The sequence below is a fragment of the Symphalangus syndactylus genome, chromosome 8, assembly GCF_028878055.3.
Source record: "Symphalangus syndactylus isolate Jambi chromosome 8, NHGRI_mSymSyn1-v2.1_pri, whole genome shotgun sequence".
In the NCBI taxonomy this organism is placed as follows: Eukaryota; Metazoa; Chordata; class Mammalia; order Primates; family Hylobatidae; genus Symphalangus; species Symphalangus syndactylus.
This window is the reverse complement of record NC_072430.2, coordinates 81,269,969-81,292,838: the sequence shown is the minus strand read 5'-3', so window position 1 is coordinate 81,292,838 and position 22,870 is coordinate 81,269,969. Positions and strand designations below refer to the sequence as shown.

Sequence of the window (22,870 nt, the reverse complement as noted above, 5' to 3'; positions counted from 1 at the left end):
CGGCTAATTTTTTGTATTTTTTAGTAGAGACAGCGTTTCACCACGTTGGCCAGGCTGGTCTTGAACTCCTGACCTTATGATCCACCTGCCTCGGCCTCCCAAAGTGCTGGGATTACAGGCTTGAGCCACGGCGCCCAGCCTTTATTCCTTTCTTTGGCCTCAATTTTATTGTTAAGAGATAGGGGGAAGGGCCCAATTTTGAAATGATCCTGGAATTAATGTAGGAGGCCTTGTATAAGCAGTTAATGTGTATTTATTAAGTGGGTACCCTGTGCCAATATGATACAAGGTGTGAAGGACACATGAGTTGGGAAAGACATAGGGAAAGCATGCTCACACTGCTGGTGCGAATGTAAAAGGTACAACGTCTATGTAGGGCTATTTGGCAGTATATACTCTTTGACCCAGCAACTCCACTTTTTTTTTTTTTTTTTTTTTTTTTGAGACGGAGTCTCACTCTGTCGCCCAGGCTGGAGTGCAGTGGCGCGATCTCGGCTCACTGCAAGCTCCACCTCCCAGGTTCACGCCATTCTCCTGCCTCAGCCCCTCCAAGTAGCTGGGACTACAGGCTCCCGCCACCACGCCCGGCTAATTTTTTGTATTTTTGGTAGAGACAGGGTTTCACCGTGGTCTCGATCTCCTGACCTCGTGATCCGCCTGCCTCGGCCTCCCAAAGTGCTGGGATTACAAGCGTGAGCCACCGCGCCCAGCCGCAACTCCACTTTTAAGTATTTATCTTACAGATACTCTCACATATTTATGAAATTATTTATATACAAGGATATTCATTATAGCAATATTTGTAATGGCAAAAAGAAACAAAATTCAGATGGGGGACTGATTAATTATGTTATTAAGTAATACTGTTTCAGTACATCTGTGTAATGAAATAATGTCCAGTCATTAAAAATAGTGAGACAATGTCTGGGTGCAGGGGCTCACGCCTGTAATCCCAGCACTTTGGGAGGCTGAAGCCGGAGGATTGCTTGAGACCAGCCTGGGCAACATAGTGAGACTCTGTCTCTACAAAATAAATAAATAAATAAAATATTAGCCAGGCATAGTGGCACATGCCTGTAATCTCAGCTATTCAGGAGGCTGAAGTGGGAAGACTGCTTGAGCCCAGGATGTTGAGGCTGCAGTGAGCTGTGATTCTGCCACTGCACTCCAGCCTGGGCAACAGAACAAGACCCTATCTTAGAAAGAAAGAAAAAAAAAAAAAGGGACAACTCACAACTCTATGCCCTGATGTAGAACCATCTCCAAAATATATTAAATGAGTGTGGGATACTATGCTTATATGCGATTGTGTGTATTTAATGGCTTCCTAATTAAACAAAAAAAAACCTGATACTAGTGATTGCCTTGGAGGAAGGTAACTCGGAAATTACTTTTGCAACTTTTAAATTTTATACCACGTACACCTGGCATCTATTTTTAAAAAGCCATTTTCGTGCCCTAAATGAGTTTAGTCAGACCATAGTAAGAAAACCCTGTAAGACATACAAAGTATGGGGTAATTACTGGCTTTATGGGAAGATTGATTTCAATGCAAAACTCTCCGTATGCAAGTGAGTTGTCCTGATTTCAATGCTAAGCTCTCTTCAGGCAAGTTAAATTGGCCTGATTTGCCTGTTAAGTTGTATGGGGTAGGCAAGTCTGAGTGTCCAGAGGGCAGACCTTTAACTCTTAGTTTCTCGCCTAGGGAGAAGGCACGGGGCTAAAGTGGTTTCCAGAACGTGTCTGTTGTGGTGTGAACACCAAGGAGCAGTGGACAAGCTTCTCAGGCTCAAGGTCAGAAGGTCTGGACCGGAGTCCTGCCTCTGCTACTTGCTGAATATGTGATTTGGGGCAGGTTGCTTAATCCCCAAAGCCTCAACGTGTTCATCTAGAAATGAAGATTACAGGCCGGACGCAGTGGCTCACACCTGTAATCCCAGCACTTTGGGAGGCTGAGGCAGGCAGATCACCTGAGGTCAGGAGTTCAAGACCAGCTTGGCAAAACCCCATCCCTACTAAAAATACAAAAATTAGCTGGGCATGGTGGCAGGTGCCTGTAATCCCAGCTACTCGGGAGGCTGAGGCAGGAGAATCACTTCAACCCAGGAGGTGGAGGTTGCAATGAGCTGAGATTGTGCCACTGCACTCCAGCCTAGGCAACAGAGTGAGACTCTGTCTCAAAAAAAAAAAGATTACAATACTTGGCCCACCTCCCTCATGCTACTGTAGTGAGGCTCAAATGAGATAGCAACCATGAACACTCCTGTAAACCATGAAGTGTGCAAACACCAGGTGTAATAGAAGCTGTTAGGTACCTGTGAGGCCAGCAGACTGTAGCAAGAGATGCTAATTTAAAAAGAATTAAGGTGAAGCAAAGATCTTTTCCCTCTGCCAAATAACTTGGCAAGAGTTGTAAAATTAGAAAAGTAGACCCTTAGTAGTTTTATAATCCTTTGACCTCTGACCCTGCACAAATGATCTCACCCTTTAGACCTGTTCCCTTACTTGCAAAATGAGAGGGGCTGTCTGGGTGATTCCTGTGGTCCCTTCCAGTTGTAGCATTCCGTGACAGTGTGGCATTAACAGTAATTCCCATCTTGGCTGAGATGGATGAGTCATACTAACTGAAAAGTCAAAATACGAGGAGGAAGTCTCTTTATGTATGAGAATTTTCCTTGAGCTAGAGACTAAGAGCCTCTTGGGGAGGAGATGAGGGAAAATATTGCCACCACCAAGAAGGGAGACGAAGGATGTATAAAGAGAATGAAGATGAATTTATTTATTTATTTATTTTGAGACAGAGTCTCTCTGTTGCCAAGGCTGGAGTGCAGTGGCGCAGTCTCAGATCACTGCAAGCTCCGCCTCCCGGGTTCACACCATCCTCCTGCCTCACCCTCCTGAGTAGCTGGGACTACAGGTGCCCACCACCACACCTGGCTAATTTTTTGTATTTTTAGTAGAGATGGGGTTTCACCCTTAGCCAGGATGGTCTCCATCTCCCGACCTCGTGATCCGCCCGCCTGGGCCTCCCAAAGTGCTGGGATTACAGGCGTGTGCCACCGCACCGAGCCGAGATTATTTACTTCTTGTGTGTTCTTGCCACCTCCATAGCCTCCTTTGCTTTCAAATGCCCACTTGGGCTGGGCCTTTGGAAAATAGATTTAACCCGTGTTTATTGGAAGGATATTCACACAGTAGGCCAGTTATACACTTTATGGCAGTTGTTACCTCCTCTGTGAGGTCTTTCTGTGCAGATTAGTGGCACCTCCTCCATGCTGCCTGGGCTTCTACTTGCTTCTCATCACTTTGTCTCATAACTCAGATCAGAGACTGTCTCTTACTCATCTTTGTATCCCTGGCATCTGAGGGGTGGTATTTGATGGGTAGATGGATTAGTGATCCACTTAGGGTATTTACACTAATCTTGTTGATCTTGACCACTACCTTTATAACCACCACCATTCTAGAAGTTTTAACTTTTTTTTTTTTTTTTTTTGAGACAGAGTTTTGCTCTTGTCACCCAGGCTGGAGTGCAATGGCGTGATCTTGGCTCACTGCAACCTCTGCCTCCCCGGGTTCAAGCGATTCTCCTGCCTCAGCCTCCCAAGTAGCTGGGAATACAGGCACCCGCCACGCCTGGCTAATTTTTTTGTATTTTTAGTAGAGACGGGGTTTCACCGTGTTAGCCAGGATGGTCTCGATCTCCTGACCTTGTGATCCACCTGCCTCAGCCTCCCAAAGTGCTGGGATTACAGGCGTGACCCACCGCACCCAGCAAGGATCTATTTTTTTTTTAAAGCTAAGTGTTTTATACGTATAATAATATTGTTAATAAAATGTATCTAAAATTCATATGACCAGCACACAAGGTCTCTGGCTAGCAGCAGTAAATGGCATTTAGTACTTACTTAGCCCCTAAGCCTGGATGACTGACTGTACTGACTTATTATTACTTTTAGCTATTTGTAGGTAGTTACATCTGAAAATTGACCAGGCACAGTGGTTCATGCCTGTAATCTCAGCACTTTGGGAGACCAAGGCAGGAGGATCAGTTGGGGCCAAGAATTTGAGACCAGCATGAGTAACATAACAAGAACCATCTCTACAAAAAATAAAAATTAACCAGGCATGGTGATGCATGCTACTTGGGAGGCCAAGGTGGGAGGATCACTTGAGCCTAGGAATTAGAAGCTGCAGTGAGCTAGGAAGGTGCCACTGCACTCCAGCCTGGGCAACAGAGCAAGACTCTTATCTCTTTAAAAAAAAAAAAATCTGAAAAGGACCCCAAGGATTGAACTTTATCTTTACATTTATCTTTACAAATCCAGGATCAAAAAAGAGGGTAAAGGATCACTTGGGGAGTTTAGAAGTGGCAGAAGTATCTGTAGAAGCCCTACGGTGTGAATGTGCTGGATTATGTGTGCCCACCCTCATGGTGGACTTCCTTGGAGGAGGAGGGTACACCAGCATGGGCAGCAAAGCTGTTTGACCTCAAGGTGGAGATCTGAGCCACCTGGTTAGTCCATGCCCAGTTAATTTCTGTGGAGTTTGGTAAAGTAGGTTAGGGAGTTGGATCCAGTGTTCCTGAAGGTTCTGTTGGTAATATGGCAGGGGTCAGGTCGGGAGTGGGGAGGGTTGGATCATTCTAAGGGCAGTAGAAGACCTAATCCCAAAGGTGAGAAGTTCCTCTCTGTGGAGGACAGCATTTAGAACTCAATACATGCATGGCTTGTTCAAAAATGGGGAAGAGATTAGAAAATTTATCCTAATGTTTGCTTGTCAAACCAAGCCATTCTTTCAGCAAAGGAGTGAAACCCTTACATAAGTCTTTTGAAGCCTAGCAGCAGTATCCTACTCAAACACAAACCACCAAAAAAAAAAAAGAGAGACAAAAACAAAAAAAACACCTCCTTGGGGACCCAGATGTGAAACCTCTCATGGAAAATTCAGCACCATGTGCTTTTTGTAGCAGGTAGGATCACTTGCTGTTTTGGAAATTAACTTTTTTTTCTGACATCTTTTTGACTGAACTCTGCATGTGCCTCTTGAGAAAATAATCCAAATTCTTGCTTTCTTCACTTTCCAGTTTTGCTTTATCTTTGCATCATGCTCTGCAGTTTACAGACAAGCATAATGGGTGAGAGTTCCAGTAAATTGGCTGGATCATATTTCTTAGATTGAGTCATGACTGAGGAACTTGTTTGGGAACAGGAAGCAGCCCATGAAAACGGCTGCACATAGTAACCTGCCAGATTGAAGAAACTGGACCACTTTCTGGTGGAAAGATAAAAGGGCAGAAAAATGGTTCTATAACTCAGGGAATGGTAAATTTGTGAACTAGGGTTTTAACTTATTGAATAATACGTCTTTGTGTGTATTTGGGCTTTTTTATGCTGCTAAAAGTCTCTAGTTTTTCAAGATAAGGGAAAGGAAAACTTGGATTCGTGGTAACTGTTGCTACCTCTTAAGTGTCTCTGCTGATGTATACAACATGTTGCTAGGCCAGTTATTTTTTTTAAGGCACTGTAGTTACATAGAAATAAACCTGGCAACATTTACACTCGGCCTAGATGGCTGTAAGGCCCCTTTTGTCTCCAGTATTCTGTGTTTCTGTATTTTAATCACTTACTTTACAATTATTGTAGCAACACAATCAAGATAGCAAATCAGTCTAGTAAAACCAAAAGTACTGGAATGTGGGAAATAGAAAGAATGACCTAGAATTCTTGCTGAGAAAACAATTGGTATTGCTATATTCTTGTAATGCAGTGTGAGAAAAGCCAGAGAAGTAAATAGGCAGGTACATGTCTATGACATGTAATAGTCATCAGCAAGACGTATTTTAAGAACACATCTGCTTGGTGTCATTTTGCTTTATTTAATAAGGATTACGACTGCAGGGTAGAGATTTGTAAATGAAGGAGATCTCTGTTGTTTTTGTTTTGTTTTTGCTTTTGTTTTGTTTTGTTTTAAGACAGGGCTGGAGGGCAGTACGTGATCATGGCTCACCGCAGCCTTCATCTCCTGGGCTCAAGTGATCCTCCCACATCAGTTTCCCAAGTAGCCGGGACTACAGGAGTGTCTCACCATGTCTGGCTAATTTTTAAATTTTTTTGTAGAGTTGAGGTCTATGTTGCCCAGGCTGGTCTCAAACTCCCGGGCTCAAGTGATTCTCCCACCTCAGCCTCCCAAAGAGCTGGGATTACAGGTGTGAGCCACCGTGCCTGGCTGTTATTTTATCAATTCCTCAAAATTCAAGCATGCCCTCAAATGTTTTTGCAGCCTCATATAGCTCTTAATTTGGTTTATATTCATCCAGATGGTAGGATATGATTCATGTTCCACCTGGTTTTGTTCAGAAATACTTGGGCAGTGTCTATGGAAAAAAACATTGAACCAGATTTAGCTTTTAGGTAAATAATATAATCACCTGGGAATAATATGAAGAATGAAATGAAAGAAAGAAAAATATAATCAAGTGTAACTTAGACTCTGAATGCTGGTAAATAAGATTTGGATGAAGGAAGGATCTCAGGGGAATAACGTTAAAATAAGATTTATTTTTTTAATGGAAATACATGATTTTAAGAAGAAATAACTTAAGACATTCCAACTTTATACTACATTAAAGTAAAAAGAGCAAGGATCAGTTTTCTCTTTAGAGCAAGGCTCAGTTTCGCTTTCTGTTGAGAGTTAGTAGTGTGTATAATTAATTTTTTTAACAGTTTATTGATGAAATTTATTTTTAGAAGGAAATCTCCCACCACCTTCCTGTCATTCTCAGGGCAAGGTAGAGGGTAGGAGAGGGAAGGGAGACTTGGGGGAATGGGAGGTACAAGCCTTAATTAGACATTTGAGTGTCTAAAAGATTATTTTTCATTTCAAATACTTTGTCTCAGTTTACTGAATAGCTTTAATTTAGGACAGGGATTGTATTATCTTTGCTTTATCTTTTCCGATATTTTGGATCATCTAAGCATGATAAATGCTGGTTTATTCAAGGCACTAAAATTGACTTGCAAAAGACATATTTAATATGGATTCTGTGTTCAAGTCCTTTCTTCTTTGTTTATCCTGGTACAAAGATGTTTGTTTTAAAGTGGTATGAGTTAATTGTCCAATTTCAGATTTCCCTAAAATGTGTAACAGATTACCCAGTTGGCAAATGATGATATATATTTTTTAAACATGAATATTTCTGTTAGGCCAGATGGTGATTTAACATGAATTGTCCAACATTTGTGTTTCTTATCAAATTGTCTTCTTTTGTCTAAGCCAAGCTAGCAACATAATTTGGAACACACTCAGGAATCACTAAAGGACAAGAGCAAAAAAAATTCAGACACCAAGTGGCAGACGGCATTTGCTCCATATGCCATGCAAAGGCTCCTGGCCAGTGCTCGCATGGCCCTTGGGAAGCTTTCTCATCCGTTGTAAGGAAGTATCTGTGGAGTGCTGTGCAACCCATCTACCTGCTTTCCTCTCTCTACCCAAACCCTACTTATCTAACACTTTGTACTGTGGCCTTCCTCCATGGGGGACTTGCACTTCCTCAAAGCCCTGGATTTCTATGCAGAAGAGCAGTTCTAGTTCTTCCTTAGGCACTTCCCTTTCCTCCTGTCCAGTGTCATGTTCTTGTTTGTTATGGGCTCCACCCAGACGATTATTTCCTCTTAGATGATGTGTGAGCCTTGCAGAGAGCTGGGTCATTTTGGAATAAATCATGTGCCCAGTCACACGGCTCCTTACAGGAAATGGTCGGTGCATATTAGCTTAGCACAAAACACAGTAGTGATCTTGTGGTCCCCAACAGTGAGTCTTCAGTTAACTTCTGTTTTTTTTTTTTTTTTTTTTTTTTAACATAAAGCTTTGAATGTTTTGTACAGTATCAAATCTCTGCAGGATTTTGTCTGCTGAAACAGATGTGAAAATCTGAGTAGCACAGAGTATGCCATTAAGGCCATAACAATAAACCTATTGTTACTGCATTCTAAATTTGATCAAGATGTCGGTTTTTGGGAATCCAAAATAGTTGCTTCAAATTTACCTTTTTTCTTTTATGAAGCAGTTTTTTTGTTGTTTTGTTTTGAGACCTCTCATAGCAAGAAAAAACATTACATAAACTTTTTTTTGAGACGAGGTCTCACTTTGTTACCCAGGCTGGAGTGCAGTGGCACGATCTTGGCTCACTGCAGCCTCAACCTCCTGGGCTCAAGCAGTCCTCCCACCTTAGTCCCCCAAGTAGCTGGGACTACAGGCATGTGCCACCACGCCCGGCTAATTTTTGCATTTTTAGTAGAGACAGGGTTTCACCATGTTGCCCAGGCTGGTCTCGAACTCCTGAGTGCAAGCGATCTGCCCGCCTCGGCCTCCCAAAGTGCTAAGATTATAGGCGTGAGCCACCGTGCCCAGCCACATAAATATAAACTTAAAAATACATAGGAAAACCTTTCAGAACACTTTGAAACCTATTTTGGTCCTATTACGATTGTACTGAATGTCCCCCAGCCTAATGAAGAGCAATTGGATGTTGTCATTTGGTGGCATTCTTGGTGGAGACAGTAAGCTAGGGCCGCAGGAGCTGCTTAGTCTCCCAGGGTCCAGCATTGTTTCAGATAACGTGAACAGGATGCTCAAGAGCTAGTCTAAATAATGCTTCATGCCTTATTTTTCCTGTTTGTTGATAAGGATTCATAAAGATGTCTTTTTCTGGTCATGTCAAGGGAAATTCAAATAAAAAACATTGAATTGGTTTGGAGTTGTCCATTGAAGGGCACTCACAGCAGGAATTGAGTGGCAGTTGAATGTGTGTGTGTATGTTTGTAAACATTTATTTTAGAGTGTATGCAAATGTATATGGGGGTGCCCACTGCCATCACCACTACCCCCACCAACAGTAACAAAACCACCATCAACAGCAATACGCACTAAAACTTCTAATTTGCTTATTAATTTGCTTTATTATTTGTAAATAATTCAGAATCTCTGAGATCAAAATCCTTTTTTATTACAACATGTTAATAGTAGTCTAATTCAGACCTGCGCTGAGGAAGAACCAAGCAATGAAGCTGTCCATGATTTTAGAAGTTAATTGGCTCATTCTTTCTGACCATCTAGGTAGTCCCAACATTATTTTAGGCTCCCCCTAGTTAGGTCCACAACCTCATTATTATCCATTGGCCTGGACTTTGGTCTCGCTTATACAGCAAGTAGTAGAGCCTATCACTGTCACCATGTAAACCTTTGCATATTTTACATTTATAGAGAGATACTTCTCACATGCCTCATTTGATCCACTAACATCTGTATGCTTGGGTAGGATGGAATAATTAAACAATGTATAGCTAAAACCATCCAAACCCCTCAAATATTATCATCTGATGGGAAGGAAAAGGGGAGGAAAGGAAATTAAATAGTTATTTCAATTCTTGGCATGATTGACACTGACAATTATAAATTCCATTCAATATTTTCTTCCAGCTCATGAGGGTTGGTTGTAAGGATACTTTGTAAGTCAGATTTGTGAGCAGATGTTTGCAACCTAAATTGCTTCAGTTGCATGAAAAAGTCACATTTACTGATTTTTATCCTGGGATCTCCTTAACAAGGAAAAACCTCAGGCCCAGGAAGTCTAGGGTAACTGAGGGAGGGATGTGTCAAAGTGCACTTTTCCCCAGATACAGGGACAAGTATTTGAGTTTCTTTTATTGACTCTGCAAAGAGCTTTGCACACTTTGCACATCAGTTCTTGAGATAGGTGGGAACATGGACTGCCTGTTTATAGAGTTCAATTAAGATTGCAGGATCATGCATTCCTTTCATTTTTGGTGCTAGTACCTAGAAGATGGGAATATACTGAACACTTAATATCTTGCTTAGGCAGATAGCTCCAGTTTGCAGAAAGTCTAGATAGGATACTCTGCTATATATCTAGATTTACTGAGAAGAAACGGCCCAAGCTAATCAGAATTTTAAAGTAGGTTTCTCAGCTGGGCGTGGTGGCTCACACCTGTAATCCCAGCACTTTGGGAGGCCGAGGCAGGCAGATCACTTGTGGTCAGGGGTTCGAAACCAGCCTGGCCAACATGGCGAAACCCTGTCTCTACTAAAAATAGAAAAATTAGCCGGGCATGGTGGCACGCACCTGTAATCCCAGCTACTCAGGAGGCTGAGGTGAGAGAACTGCTTGAACCCTGGAGGCAGAAGTTGCAGTGAGCTGAGATTGTGCCACTGCACTGCAGCCTGAGCGACAGAGTGAGACTCCGTCTCAAAAAAAATAAAATAAAGTAGGTTTCTCTATACCTTGGAATTTTCTATCTCCCATGATAACCTTTGGGTAAACATGTCCATCAAAATGGAAACAAATCAATTTTTAAAATAGAAATTATTCTCATGCCTATTTTAGTGGGAATCCCCCTGAGAAGATAGCCATGTATGACTGAATGCTCTGTGGTTGCTATTTTGTTGCTGTTGGCCAGGAAACTGATCTAGGTGACCTGCAGACTTCATCTGACCTGCAGACTGGCCACTTCGTACTACCAAGATTCCAAAGCAAAGTGTATATACAGTCAGCCCCATGTAGCCTCTGGTTCTATGATGCAACCAATGGCAGATTGGTTCAAAAATACTTGGAAAAAGGCCAGGGGCAGTGGAGTGGTTCATGCCTGTAATCCTAGCACTTTGGGAAGCTGAGGCAGGAAAATCACTGGAGCCCAGGAATTCAAGACCAGCCTGGGCAAAATGGCAAGACCCCATCTCTACAAAAAGTAATTAGCTGGGCTTGGTGGCATGTGCCTGTAGTCCCAGCTACTTGGGAGGCTGAGATGGGAGGGTCATTTGAGCCCAGGTGAAGGCTGCAGTGAGCCATGATTGCATCACCACACTCCAGCCTGGGTGACAGAGCGAGACCCTATCTCAAAATGAGTAAATAAATAATAAAATTTCAAAAGGAAAAAAGTGGAAAAAAATGAAAAAATAACATAATACACAAAATACAGTGTAACAACCTTTTACACAGCATTTACACTTTATTAGGTATTGTAAGTAATCCAGGGATGATTTAAAGTATATAAAGGGATATGCATAGGATATGTGCAAATGCCATGCCATTTTATAATAGTGTAGGCTCATGGCTAATAAAGCATGAACCTGACTGAAGCTGCCTGGGTATGTGTCTTTGTTCAGCCACTTTCTGGTAGTATCTCTTTTTTCTTAACCTCAGTATTCTTATACTGTATAACAAGGATGTTTTCTCTGTATAAGGCTGTTTTGAGGAATAGTTTCTATATGTAAAGTACTTAGAACAGTGCATAGCATATAGGAAGCCCTTAATAGATACTGGCTTAAAGATAATTAGGTATGTCCTAGTGAGGTATACCTAACTACAAGTGCTACTTTAACTATGCCTACTCTGTGTGCTTTACACTATATATTGTTCAAGGCTAGAATAATGAGCCCCATGAGCAGGGTTTCATGGCATTTAAGATTCCAACACCAACCTTCAATCATGGGTACAGGTGGCCTGTGCCATCTAGCTAGCTGCGCTGCCTCCAGGCTGGGTGGCCTGCTCCTCCTCTGTTGGATAAAAATAGCCTGACTCCTCACTGAAACAACCACCATGATATTTGTGTCCTTGGGAAGCTGAAAGTAATAGAACTCTAAGTCTGGCATTGCCAGCTGTCAGCAGAACTGAAATGCAAAGTGTGACACGTGTCTACACTGTACCCACTGGCCTTCGAGTCCCAACTCCCATTCCATCTTGATTTTTTTCCATTCTCAAATTAATTATTTCCCCTACAGGTGATTTGTGGAATGGAAACAGATTTAGATTTCCTACCTATTTAGATTTTTCCAAAGACTAAAATTACAAATCAGAAAAACTGCTATTGACACATTTTTGGTTAGGAAAATCTGGATGTGGTTCCTATGCCTAGCCTAGTCATATAAATTCTCTCCCCATGTACCTTTTTGTGTGTGTGAGAAAGAGTCTTGTCACCCGGGCTGGAGTGCAGTGGTGCAATCACAGCCCACCATGGCCTTGACTTCCTGGGCTCAGGCAATCCTCTCACTTCAGCCTCCTTAATAGTTGGGACTACAGGCTCATATCACCACGTGCAACTAATTTGATTGGGTAGAGACAGGTGTCATTATGGTGCCCAGGCTAGTAACTCCTGTGCCCCAGCAATCCTCCTGCCTCGGCCTCCCAAACTCCTGGGATTACAGGCGTGAGTCACCAAGCTCAGCCTCTCCTCATGAAAACCATTCCCTCTTTGTAAGATTCTTCCTATGTCTTAAAACTTAATACCTTGAATCCTTCCCTGGAGCCATAGTTTTATTTATTTATGAGACAGGGTCTCACTTTGTTGCCCAGGCTGGAGTGCAGTCGCACGATCATAGCTCACTGCAGCCGTGACCTGGACTGAAGTGATCCTCCCACCTCAGCCTCCTGAGTAGCTGGGACTACAGGTGTGTGCCACCACACCAGTTTTTTGTCGTCGTTGTTTTTGTTTTGGTAGAAACAGGGTGTCTCCATGTTGCCCAGGCTGGTCACGAACTCCTGGGCTCAAGCGATCCACCCGCCTCAGCCTCCCAAAGTGCTGGGCTTGTAGGCGTGAGCCACCGCACCTGTCCCTGTCTGCTTTTTTTTTTTTTTTTTTTTTTGAGATGGAGTCTTGCTCTGTTGCCCAGGCTGGAGTGCAGTGGTGCGATCTCGGCTGACTGCAACCTCTGCCTCCCAGGTTCAAGCCGATTCTCCTGCCTCAGCCTCCCAAGTAGCTGGGATTACAGGCACCCAACACCACACCCAGGTGATTTTTGTATTTTTAGTAGAGACGGGGTTTCACCATGTTGGCCAGGCTGATCTCGAACTCCAGACCTCAGGTGATCCACCCACCTTGGCCTCCCAAAGTGCTGGGATTACAGGCATATAGGTGAGCCACAGAGATAAGAGCAGCAAGCAGTGATGGGGAGAAGATAATCAATCTAGTGTAGGAAAGATGGAAAGAATGGTGATATTTCACAACTGCTAGATTGACACTTTAACTTGGGAGTTATCCCTCTATAAACTGGATATTTGCTGAGCAAAGTTTAAAGAAAACTCCACGTATTCAGTAATGTTTTCCAGACCCCACTTCTCATAAGCCAGTGGCTTAGAGTGCTTGCTCTAATTTCTATGTTCCATTAAACAAGGGTGGGATTTCTTTTCATTCAAACCATTTGTGACTTTGCCCTTTAGTGACCTCTACCATCACCCTATCATTAATGATCCAAGTGATTAGAATGGATGGCTATGTGTTTGTAGGTTGTTTGTTGTCTTTAATGAATAGATTCATTGAATGGAATTAACTATGCTCTTCTAGAACATTGGATCTGTGTTCTCATTTAGATTGTATTTGTAATCTCCCCACTCCCCACCATCAACAGTGGCATAATGTGAATTAATTTATGTGGTATCTGCCATTTAAAAACCATCTTAAAAACCATAAGCTCTCTCCTTCCTTTTTTTTTTGTCTTAAACATAGGACATGGATTTGATTGACATACTTTGGAGGCAAGATATAGATCTTGGAGTAAGTCGAGAAGTATTTGACTTCAGTCAGCGACGGAAAGAGTATGAGCTGGAAAAACAGAAAAAACTTGAAAAGGAAAGACAAGAACAACTCCAAAAGGAGCAAGAGAAAGCCTTTTTCGCTCAGTTACAACTAGATGAAGAGACAGGTGAATTTCTCCCAATTCAGCCAGCCCAACATATCCAGTCAGAAACCAGTGGATCTGCCAACTACTCCCAGGTACAGAGTACTCAGTTCTTGGGAAAGTTATGGCAGGTTTAAGGAAACACTGACCAAGGAATTAAAATATCTGGATTTGATTTCTAGCTTTGCCTTTCTTTTACTTAACCTTGTCAAATCTACTTTCCAACCTCAGCCTCCTGATGAGTTCAGTACCCAACCTGAGTTCAGTATCCAACCTACTAATCTTAACAGCATTATTGTGAGGATTGGGAAGACTTAAGTTACACCAAAGAGTTTTGTAAAGTATAGAAACATCCTGTAAGGATCAAGTAGCAGCAACAGAAGTAGTGGCAGGAGAACCAAGTAGTAGGGATAACTGGCGTTACTGTGTGTGGCAAGCACTGTTTTAAGAACATATACTGACTGATTTAATCAACACAACTATATTAATTAGTTACCATTATCCCTATTTTATCTACGATGAGCAACTGAAGCTCAAAAAGGTTAAATAATTTGCCCAGATCACTCAGAAAATTGGAGGAGCTAAGATTTGAACCCATGTGGTCTGGTTCAAATTGTGCATCAAAGTGATCTCTAAAATAAGATAAATATTTACTTGATTATAAATATTTTATGAACATCAGTTATTGAATATTTAGCTTGGCAATGGAATATTTAACCATTTTTATCTCCTTTGTGTCATTCCCTTTTATCAGGCTGCCCACATTCCCAAATCAGATGCTTTGTACTTTGATGACTGCATGCAGCTTTTGGCGCAGACATTCCCGTTTGTAGATGACAATGAGGTGAGGTATAAAATAACCTGGTTAATAGCAAAACTCCATCATAACTATAAAATAACAATCATATTCTATGTAAGTCCCATCAATGAATCTCCATTTAAAAGAATAAAAACATTTTTAGGAGGAAATTTTTTAACCAAGGAAATACTCTGTCAAGGAAACCTTAGCCTATAAATAACTTTACAATTAAGAAAAAAAAACCTTTCACAAAATACAAAACCAAAACCATTGACTATTGCATAGCCAGAAACATGGACAGCATAACCATGGAAACAACTCATTTGCTGCAAGTATCTAAGAGGTTTTGGTGAGTAAAAGAGCCAGCTGGGCAATATACGAAGACTTGTTCAGTTAACAATTTTAATAAATCTGTTTTATCTAGTACCACTGTGCTAGATATTATATAAACTAAATCCTAAAGATTGTACTTACGCATTTTAAAGTTTACTTTCAAATGCTTAAGCTGAAACAATTAGGCCAGCAAATCGTAAATTTGAGTCAGTGGAGTAGGAAAAAAAGATTTGTTTCGTTATTTACAAACAGGGTCATGAGTGGTTAGTAAGTAGAGAGACAGAACTGCAGCTGATTCCATTTTGTTTTGTGGTGGTACCTTAGAGCTTACTCATCCCCTGTTGGTGGAAGACTCATAAATCAATGCCTTATCAATTTTAGGTTTCTTCGGCTACGTTTCAGTCACTTGTTCCTGATATTCCCGGTCACATCGAGAGCCCAGTCTTCATTGCTACTAATCAGGCTCAGTCACCTGAAACTTCCGTTGCTCAGGTAGCCCCTGCTGATTTAGACGGTATGCAACAGGACATTGAGCAAGTTTGGGAGGAGTTATTATCCATTCCTGAGTTACAGGTAACTAAAATAGAATGTAATACTGAAGATATTTTTTTTATATTCAGTGCCTTTAGTCATTCTGATTATTTATATTTATACGAAGGATTGGAGGGTGCTATTACATTAGTCATGAGTACTGCCTATGCTAGTTAAATTGGTTGGATATCTTGAGGATAGAATGTTATAAACCTGACGTCTGATCTGGGAACTCTGAAAATAATACATCTGCTTAGGCGTAAATACGTATTGGAAATGAGAATTATCTCTGAATTATAGATAATAAATTATAGAGATAAGCCTGAAGATAATGTGGGTAGGGAGTTTATCTAAATTTATCACGTATTATCATAGATTAACTTTGATTTATATAGAATAAACTTCTTTCTCATGCAGTGTCTTAATATTGAAAATGACAAGCTGGTTGAGACTACCATGGTCCCAAGTCCAGAAGCCAAACTGACAGAAGTTGACAATTATCATTTTTACTCATCTATACCCTCAATGGAAAAAGAAGTAGGTAACTGTAGTCCACATTTTCTTAATGCTTTTGAGGATTCCTTCAGCAGCATCCTCTCCACAGAAGACCCCAACCAGTTGACAGTGAACTCATTAAATTCAGATGCCACAGTCAACACAGATTTTGGTGATGAATTTTATTCTGCTTTCATAGCTGAGCCCAGTATCAGCAACAGCATGCCCTCACCTGCTACTTTAAGCCATTCACTCTCTGAACTTCTAAATGGGCCCATTGATGTTTCTGATCTATCACTTTGCAAAGCTTTCAACCAAAACCACCCTGAAAGCACAGCAGAATTCAATGATTCTGACTCCGGCATTTCACTAAACACAAGTCCCAGTGTGGCATCACCAGAACACTCAGTGGAATCTTCCAGTTATGGAGACACACTACTTGGCCTCAGTGATTCTGAAGTCGAAGAGCTAGATAGTGCCCCTGGAAGTGTCAAACAGAATGGTCCTAAAACACAACCAGTACATTCTTCTGGGGATATGGTACAACCCCTGTCACCATCTCAGGGGCAGAGCACTCCCGTGCATGATGCCCAATGTGAGAACACACCAGAGAAAGAATTGCCTGTAAGTCCTGGTCATCGAAAAACCCCATTCACAAAAGACAAACATTCAAGCCGCTTGGAGGCTCATCTCACAAGAGATGAACTTAGGGCAAAAGCTCTCCATATCCCATTCCCTGTAGAAAAAATCATTAACCTCCCTGTTGTTGACTTCAACGAAATGATGTCCAAAGAGCAGTTCAATGAAGCTCAACTTGCATTAATTCGAGATATACGTAGGAGGGGTAAGAATAAAGTAGCTGCTCAGAATTGCAGAAAAAGAAAACTGGAAAATATAGTAGAACTAGAGCAAGATTTAGATCATTTGAAAGATGAAAAAGAAAAATTGCTCAAAGAAAAAGGAGAAAATGACAAAAGCCTTCACCTACTGAAAAAACAACTCAGCACCTTATATCTCGAAGTTTTCAGCATGCTACGTGATGAAGATGGAAAACCTTATTCTCCTAATGAATACTCCCTGCAGCAAACAAGAGATGGCAATGTTTTCCTTGTTCCCAAAAGTAAGAAGCCAGATGTTAAGAAAAACTAGATTTAGGAGGATTTGACCTTTTCTGAGCTAGTTTTTTTGTACTATTATACTAAAAGCTCCTACTGTGATGTGAAATGCTCATACTTTATAAGTAATTCTATGCAAAATTATAGCCAAAAGTAGTATAGAAAATAATACGAAACTTTAAAAAGCATTGGAGTGTCAGTATGTTGAATCAGTAGTTTCACTTTAACTGTAAACAATTTCTTAGGACACCATTTGGGCTAGCTTCTGTGTAAGTGTAAATACTACAAAAACTTATTTATACTGTTCTTATGTCATTTGTTATATTCATAGATTTATATGATGATATGACATCTGGCTAAAAACAAATTATTGCAAAACTAACCACTATGTACTTTTTTATAAATACTGTATGGACAAAAAATGGCATTTTTTAAATTGTTTAGCTCTGGCAAAAAAAAAAAAATTTAAGAGCTGGTACTAATAAAGGATTATTATGACTGTTAAATTATTTGTTTGGGATTCCTTTGAGTTTATTCACACAGTATTTTCCATAAGATAATCATCCATTAGATGTTTTGCATTTTCAGAATGTTTTATTTGAAAATATAAAGATAATTGTATACTACATTTCTAGTACCAGGGTTACAGAGAAATAAAGTATATCAAGAGGATACTTTGCCTCTTCAATAGCAGGTACATCTAAACCCAAGAAAATGTTACACACTGACATGAAAGCACTGATTCATTTATTTCCATCAGTAGACATACGCCCACTGTACACTAGGCAGAGTTTGAAGTAGAAAGGACAAAACCAATATCCCTGCCCTGGAACTTGCATTCTAGTGAAGGGGAGGTAACAAGCATACTCCACTATGTTCGAAGGAATTGGACGGGGAAAACCAGTAAAAAGCATCACAACTTAAGGCTGTAAATGGGAAGAGCCTTACTGAAGTGGCAACATTTGAAGGTGTGGGAGAAGCCGTTCTCATAGCCAAGAGCACTGCAGACAAGACACAGCAGGTCCAAAGGCTGAACCACATTTGAGAAAAAACAAGGACAATGTGGCTGAAGAAAGGGATGGGAGTGGAATATGACAGAGCCTTGTAAGTCTACCTAAGTGAGGTGGGGAGCTAATGGTGCTGTTCAGGAGTAACATTCAACTGTTTTTCAAGTTTCCTCTGGGGTTCGTGACTGCTGGCAGTGGCTGCCTAGCTTTCTGGTAAAGGAGTGTAGGTAGTGGCAGGTGGCTGTACCAATCCGGATGGAGGTGAAAGAAGCTGAGCTGCAGCCATGGTCAGTACAGTGGTGGCAGCTGGACTGGCCATTTCTGCTGCAGGTTTTGCAAGCCAGGAAGCACATATAGCCTGAAGTAACACAGGATTTTCAAAGTCTACCAAAATCTGCCTTCAGCGGTGGCTATTAGAGAGGTGGGTTTGAACCCAAAATGACAAAATGGGAAGCAGCAATACTACCTGTAAGCCTTACTGCCAGTAAAGGAAAAATAAGAGATGCTCAGTAACAAATATGATCTTAAATCGCCCAAAGAAGGATCTCTTTATATAGCAACCCAAATCAATGAAGCTAAGGATTTACTAGGTCAAGCTCAAAAATCAAATAAATGTATGATGAATTTTAGGTTCCTACTACTTTTTATGTGTATGAGTATCAACTTTCTATAAAATGCCTCAGAGCTACAACTGTTAACGTTTCCTCTGGCTTGTGTGTTGAGAACAGTATAGAGGGTAAGGATGGGAGTAGGGAAACCAATTGAGAGGTTCATGCATTATGATGGCAGCTTGGTCTAGGGTGATAGAAGAGGGGTAGTCAGGGACATTGGATTCTGCCATGTCTCAGAGAACTAAAAGGATTTTCTGGTAGAATGGATGTGAGTCAAGAAGTTTAACATCTTTAAGAATGGAGTTGTCCGAGGATGAAGAAGACTGGATAGATGGAGACCCACGTGGGAAAATCAGTTCCTTTTTGGACATACCGAGAGATCTATTAGACGTTAACTAGAGTGTACAGAAACAAGTCCCCTCAAAACCCTTTGAAAATCTGCATGCTTTCCAATAAGCCATTTAGTTATCGATTATTTCTTCACCTAAGCAGGTTTCACTTGTTCATACTGTTTTGCCTTTTTAAAGTGAGGAAATGGAGATTCATTTAAGTATGTTTAAAATAAGCACTGCATGTGTAACTATTCGGTGAAGACTCCTAGCAACACTGCATGGGCTTGCTGCCAATTCCTAGAATGACCTTTAGCAACTCACTTTAGCACTTTTTTTTCTTTTTTTTTTTTTGAGACAGTCTCACTCTGTCGCCCAGGCTGGAGTGCAGTGGCGCTATCTCGGCTCACTGCAAGCTCCACCTCCCGGGTTCACACCATTCTCCTGCCTCCTCTTAAGCATATTTTCTCATCTATAAAGCAGAGTGGTATTCAGTGGGTCACCCCACAAAAAGCACTGCGCCTAGCTCATAGTAAACATTGCATAAATGATGGGTGTTTTGTCAATTTCCTTTAGTCTTGTATTATGCTTTTTGGCTACAAGTGAATCCAGTCAAATTAGCTTACAAGAGAATTTCACTGTTAAAGTTCAGGATTGAAAATGACTTCAAGGACTAATGGATCTAAGGGTTCAAATGTGAAGATTTTTTTTCTTGAGATGGAGTCCCACTCTGTCACCCACGATGGAGTGCAGTGGCACAATCTTGGCTCACTGCAACCTCCACCTCCCAGGTTCAAGTGATTCTCCTGCCTCAGCCTCCCAAGTAGCTGGGATTACAGGTACCCGCCACCCACCTGGTTAAAAATTTTTTGTTGTTGTTGCATTTTTAGTGGAGACAGGGTTTCACCAGGTTGACCAGGGTGGTATGGAATTCGACCTCAAGTGATCCGCCTGCCTTGGCCTCCCAAAGTGCTAGGATTACACGCGAGCCAAATGTGAAGATTTGGGTCCTGAATATTTTTCACGTGCTATCAAGGAACTTCCTTCCTCTGACGGTGTGGTGATGGGGAATCTCGGGAGAAGACATTAGTTTTCCAAACTCAGAACATAATCCCAGGTCTCAAACAGTCTATTCTTATAGCAAGTTGTGAGTGCGGAGATGGTGGCAAGAATCTCAGCAGCAGCTATCTGGAGCAACTAACACTGACTGATATTTGAAGGGCGAAGAGCATTGCTGGGCAGACAAAAACAGACATTCTTTGGTAGTAAACTTCACCGTATTCTGACCAATTCATACAAGGTAACTGGCCATGGAAACTTATGGTACCTAAAAATATTACAGTGAAGTATAAAACATTATTGTGAGAAATTACAAATTTCAAATAACAAATCTCAACTATGCCATGACTAATAAAACCAAGTGTTCATTTCTCTTGATCTGCATTTGAATTGAGCTTTATACCTGACTGTCCTCAAATTTGACTATCGAACTGTAATTGCACAACTTTGTATAAAAACCTGTCTTGTCAAGATTTCCCAAGCTCCTGTTTTTGAGGGGGGCACTGCTCAAATATGTTGGCCATATCCATATTTGTGACTAAGCCTCAGAATATATTCTCATTCCCATTTAAAGATAGCTACCAAGGCGCTTTGTTTTCAGTTGACTCTAACACTTGAGAACTGGAAAAAAATTAAAGACTAGAAAACTTCAGGGCTGGGTGCAGTGGCTCACGCCTGTTATCCCAGGTGGGAGGCCGAGGCGGGCGGATCACGAGGTCAGGAGATCGAGACCATCCTGTTAACACGGTGAAACCCCGTCTCTACTAAAAATACAAAAAATTAGCCAGGCATGGTGGCGGGCGCCTGTAGTCCCAGCTAGTCGGAAGGCTGAGGCAGGAGAATGGCGTGGACCCGGGAGGTGGAGCTTGCAGTAAGCCGAGATCGCGCCACTGCACTCCAGCCTGGGAGACAGAGCGAGACTCCGTCTCAAAGAAACAAAAAACAAAAGACAACTTCAATCCTATGTTGGGGGGTGGGGGAGAAACACTGAAGACAATGACCTAACTTTTATCATCCATTAAAATGTTAGGTATGCTTCAGGACATCCTTGTAAAACAGTATCCAGCATTACCAAGACGCTATCTTTAGGGTCCATAAGACAGGTACTAAGTTCTTTAAGCTATTGAATTTAACCTTATGATTTATTGAGGGAGGGAACTATAAATCCGTTTTACCAAAAAAAAAAGTGTGTGTGTGTACGTGTGTGGAGACGGGGGGAAGGGAATCAGGTTAAAACAGGAGTTCTTAACCTGTATAGTTTTTAGGTCTGAGAATTTTGATGGGAATAAAGTTTCATTTTTACTAACACGTAACATTTCCTTCAATATTCTAGGCCACGAACCACTGGCATTTCACTGTACTTGTCTTAAAGTACAATTTAAACATTATCACTTATGCATCACAACTTCAGTGTTAGAAATCAGACCCACCATTAGACCTAATTTAGTGTTTCAAGTACATTAAGTCATAAACTTACTATTTTGGTAATTATTTTCATGTAACATTTGAGTAATCTCACCTGTATCTCATGCCATGTAAAAATCAACATTCTAAGGGGCCTGCTGGCATACCAATCTGCCAGAGAGCACGGCATTAAAAAGGAACCAAGGAACCTGCCCAAGCTCACATAACTTTTACATTCTGTATTTACATTTCTTACTGATAAAATCTGACACAAGAATCAGAGTAACAAAAACCTACCAAGTTTTCTTTCAGTACCTATTGAGAGAAATAAGACCACTGACTTCAAATAGACAACCCATCAGAATTCTTTTGAGATATATATATATATAATTTTTTTTTTTTTTTTTTTTTTGAGACAGTCTTGCTTTGTCACCCAGGCTGAGTGCAGTGGTGTGATCTTGGCTCACTGCAAGCTCCACCTCCTGGGTTCACGTCATTCTCCTGCCTCAGCCTCCCGAGTAGCTGGGACTACAGGCACCCACCACCACGCCCAGCTAATTTTTGTATTTTTAGTAGAGACAGGGTTTCACCGGGTTAGCCAGGACGGTCTCGATCTCCTGACCTCATGATCCACCCTCCTCAGCCTCCCAAAGTGCTAGGATTACAGGCGTGAGCCACCGCGCCCAGCCTCTTTTGATATATTTTAAAGAATGTAAGTTCACTCAGCATTTACTGAACATGATAGTAATACAATTAAAAAATTAAGCTACGTGGAGCCACAAGATACAGCTAAACATTTTACGCAATTCCTTTATCTATGATGACAAGTCCTTTACTTAATTAGTGGCTATATATATGGATGTAGTGAATGTAACTATTTCATATATCTTAAGGCGTTTTCAAGCTGTCAACATCCTTGTGTATACCCATCACCCAGTTACTATTTCTTTACCAATAAAAGTTGAACAGTATGGGTTAATTCCCATTTCCTAGCTAGCTTTCAGAACTGTGCACAATATACATTTCAATGTACCCTTGCCATTACCTGGTGTTAGGGTCTTTGAAAATGTGTTAAGCTTAAAATGGCTTATTTTACCTATTACCACCTTACATCCCCCTAAACCTCGGCATTGTAGTATATCCAATTCAAAATTAACATCAACCCAATGTATTTAATAATTCAGTTTTTGCAAAACAATCTTTACAACATTTACGTCTGTGACATGCACACGCAGACTCAAATTTCATCATTTTCTGAATATTTTGCAGTTTATATAACAATGTCCTTTTATTCTAAGAAAACAAGGATAAACATACTTATTTTGTTGGAAGTCCACACTTGTCCTTTATTATTCCAGGACCTAAGTATTAAACTGAAGTTATTAGACATGCCATTCTTTTTTTTTTTTTTTTTTGAGATGGAGTCTCGCTCTGTCGCCCAAACTGGAGTGCAATGGTACGATCTCTGCTCAAGTTCTGCCTCCCAGGCTCACAC

The 22,870-nt window shown here is 41.1% G+C and overlaps 1 protein-coding gene and 1 pseudogene across 12 annotated transcripts in view; both read left to right on the top strand.

The window, feature by feature from the left end:
* NFE2L2 (NFE2 like bZIP transcription factor 2) overlaps nt 1–17,471 on the top strand; it is a 164,650-nt gene extending 147,179 nt beyond the window's left edge. For 4 of the 12 annotated variants that reach the window (XM_063644790.1, XM_063644789.1, XM_063644788.1 and 1 more), the window contains 5 exons: nt 1,706–1,794; nt 13,521–13,787; nt 14,447–14,536; nt 15,206–15,397; nt 15,773–17,471. In XM_063644790.1, coding sequence (XP_063500860.1) covers nt 1,706–1,794; nt 13,521–13,787; nt 14,447–14,536; nt 15,206–15,397; nt 15,773–16,999 — 1,865 coding nt within the window. In that variant the 3' untranslated portion in view covers nt 17,000–17,471. Of the gene's footprint in view, nt 1–1,705; nt 1,795–6,874; nt 7,434–13,520; nt 13,788–14,446; nt 14,537–15,205; nt 15,398–15,772 lie in introns of those variants that run through there. The other 8 variants (XM_063644794.1, XM_055289836.2, XM_055289837.2 and 5 more) reach the window with 5 other exon arrangements.
* A 146-nt stretch (nt 17,472–17,617) lies between these two features.
* Nucleotides 17,618–20,349, top strand: LOC129488104 (mitochondrial import inner membrane translocase subunit TIM14-like; annotated as a pseudogene).
* The last annotated feature ends 2,521 nt before the right edge of the window (nt 20,350–22,870 follow it).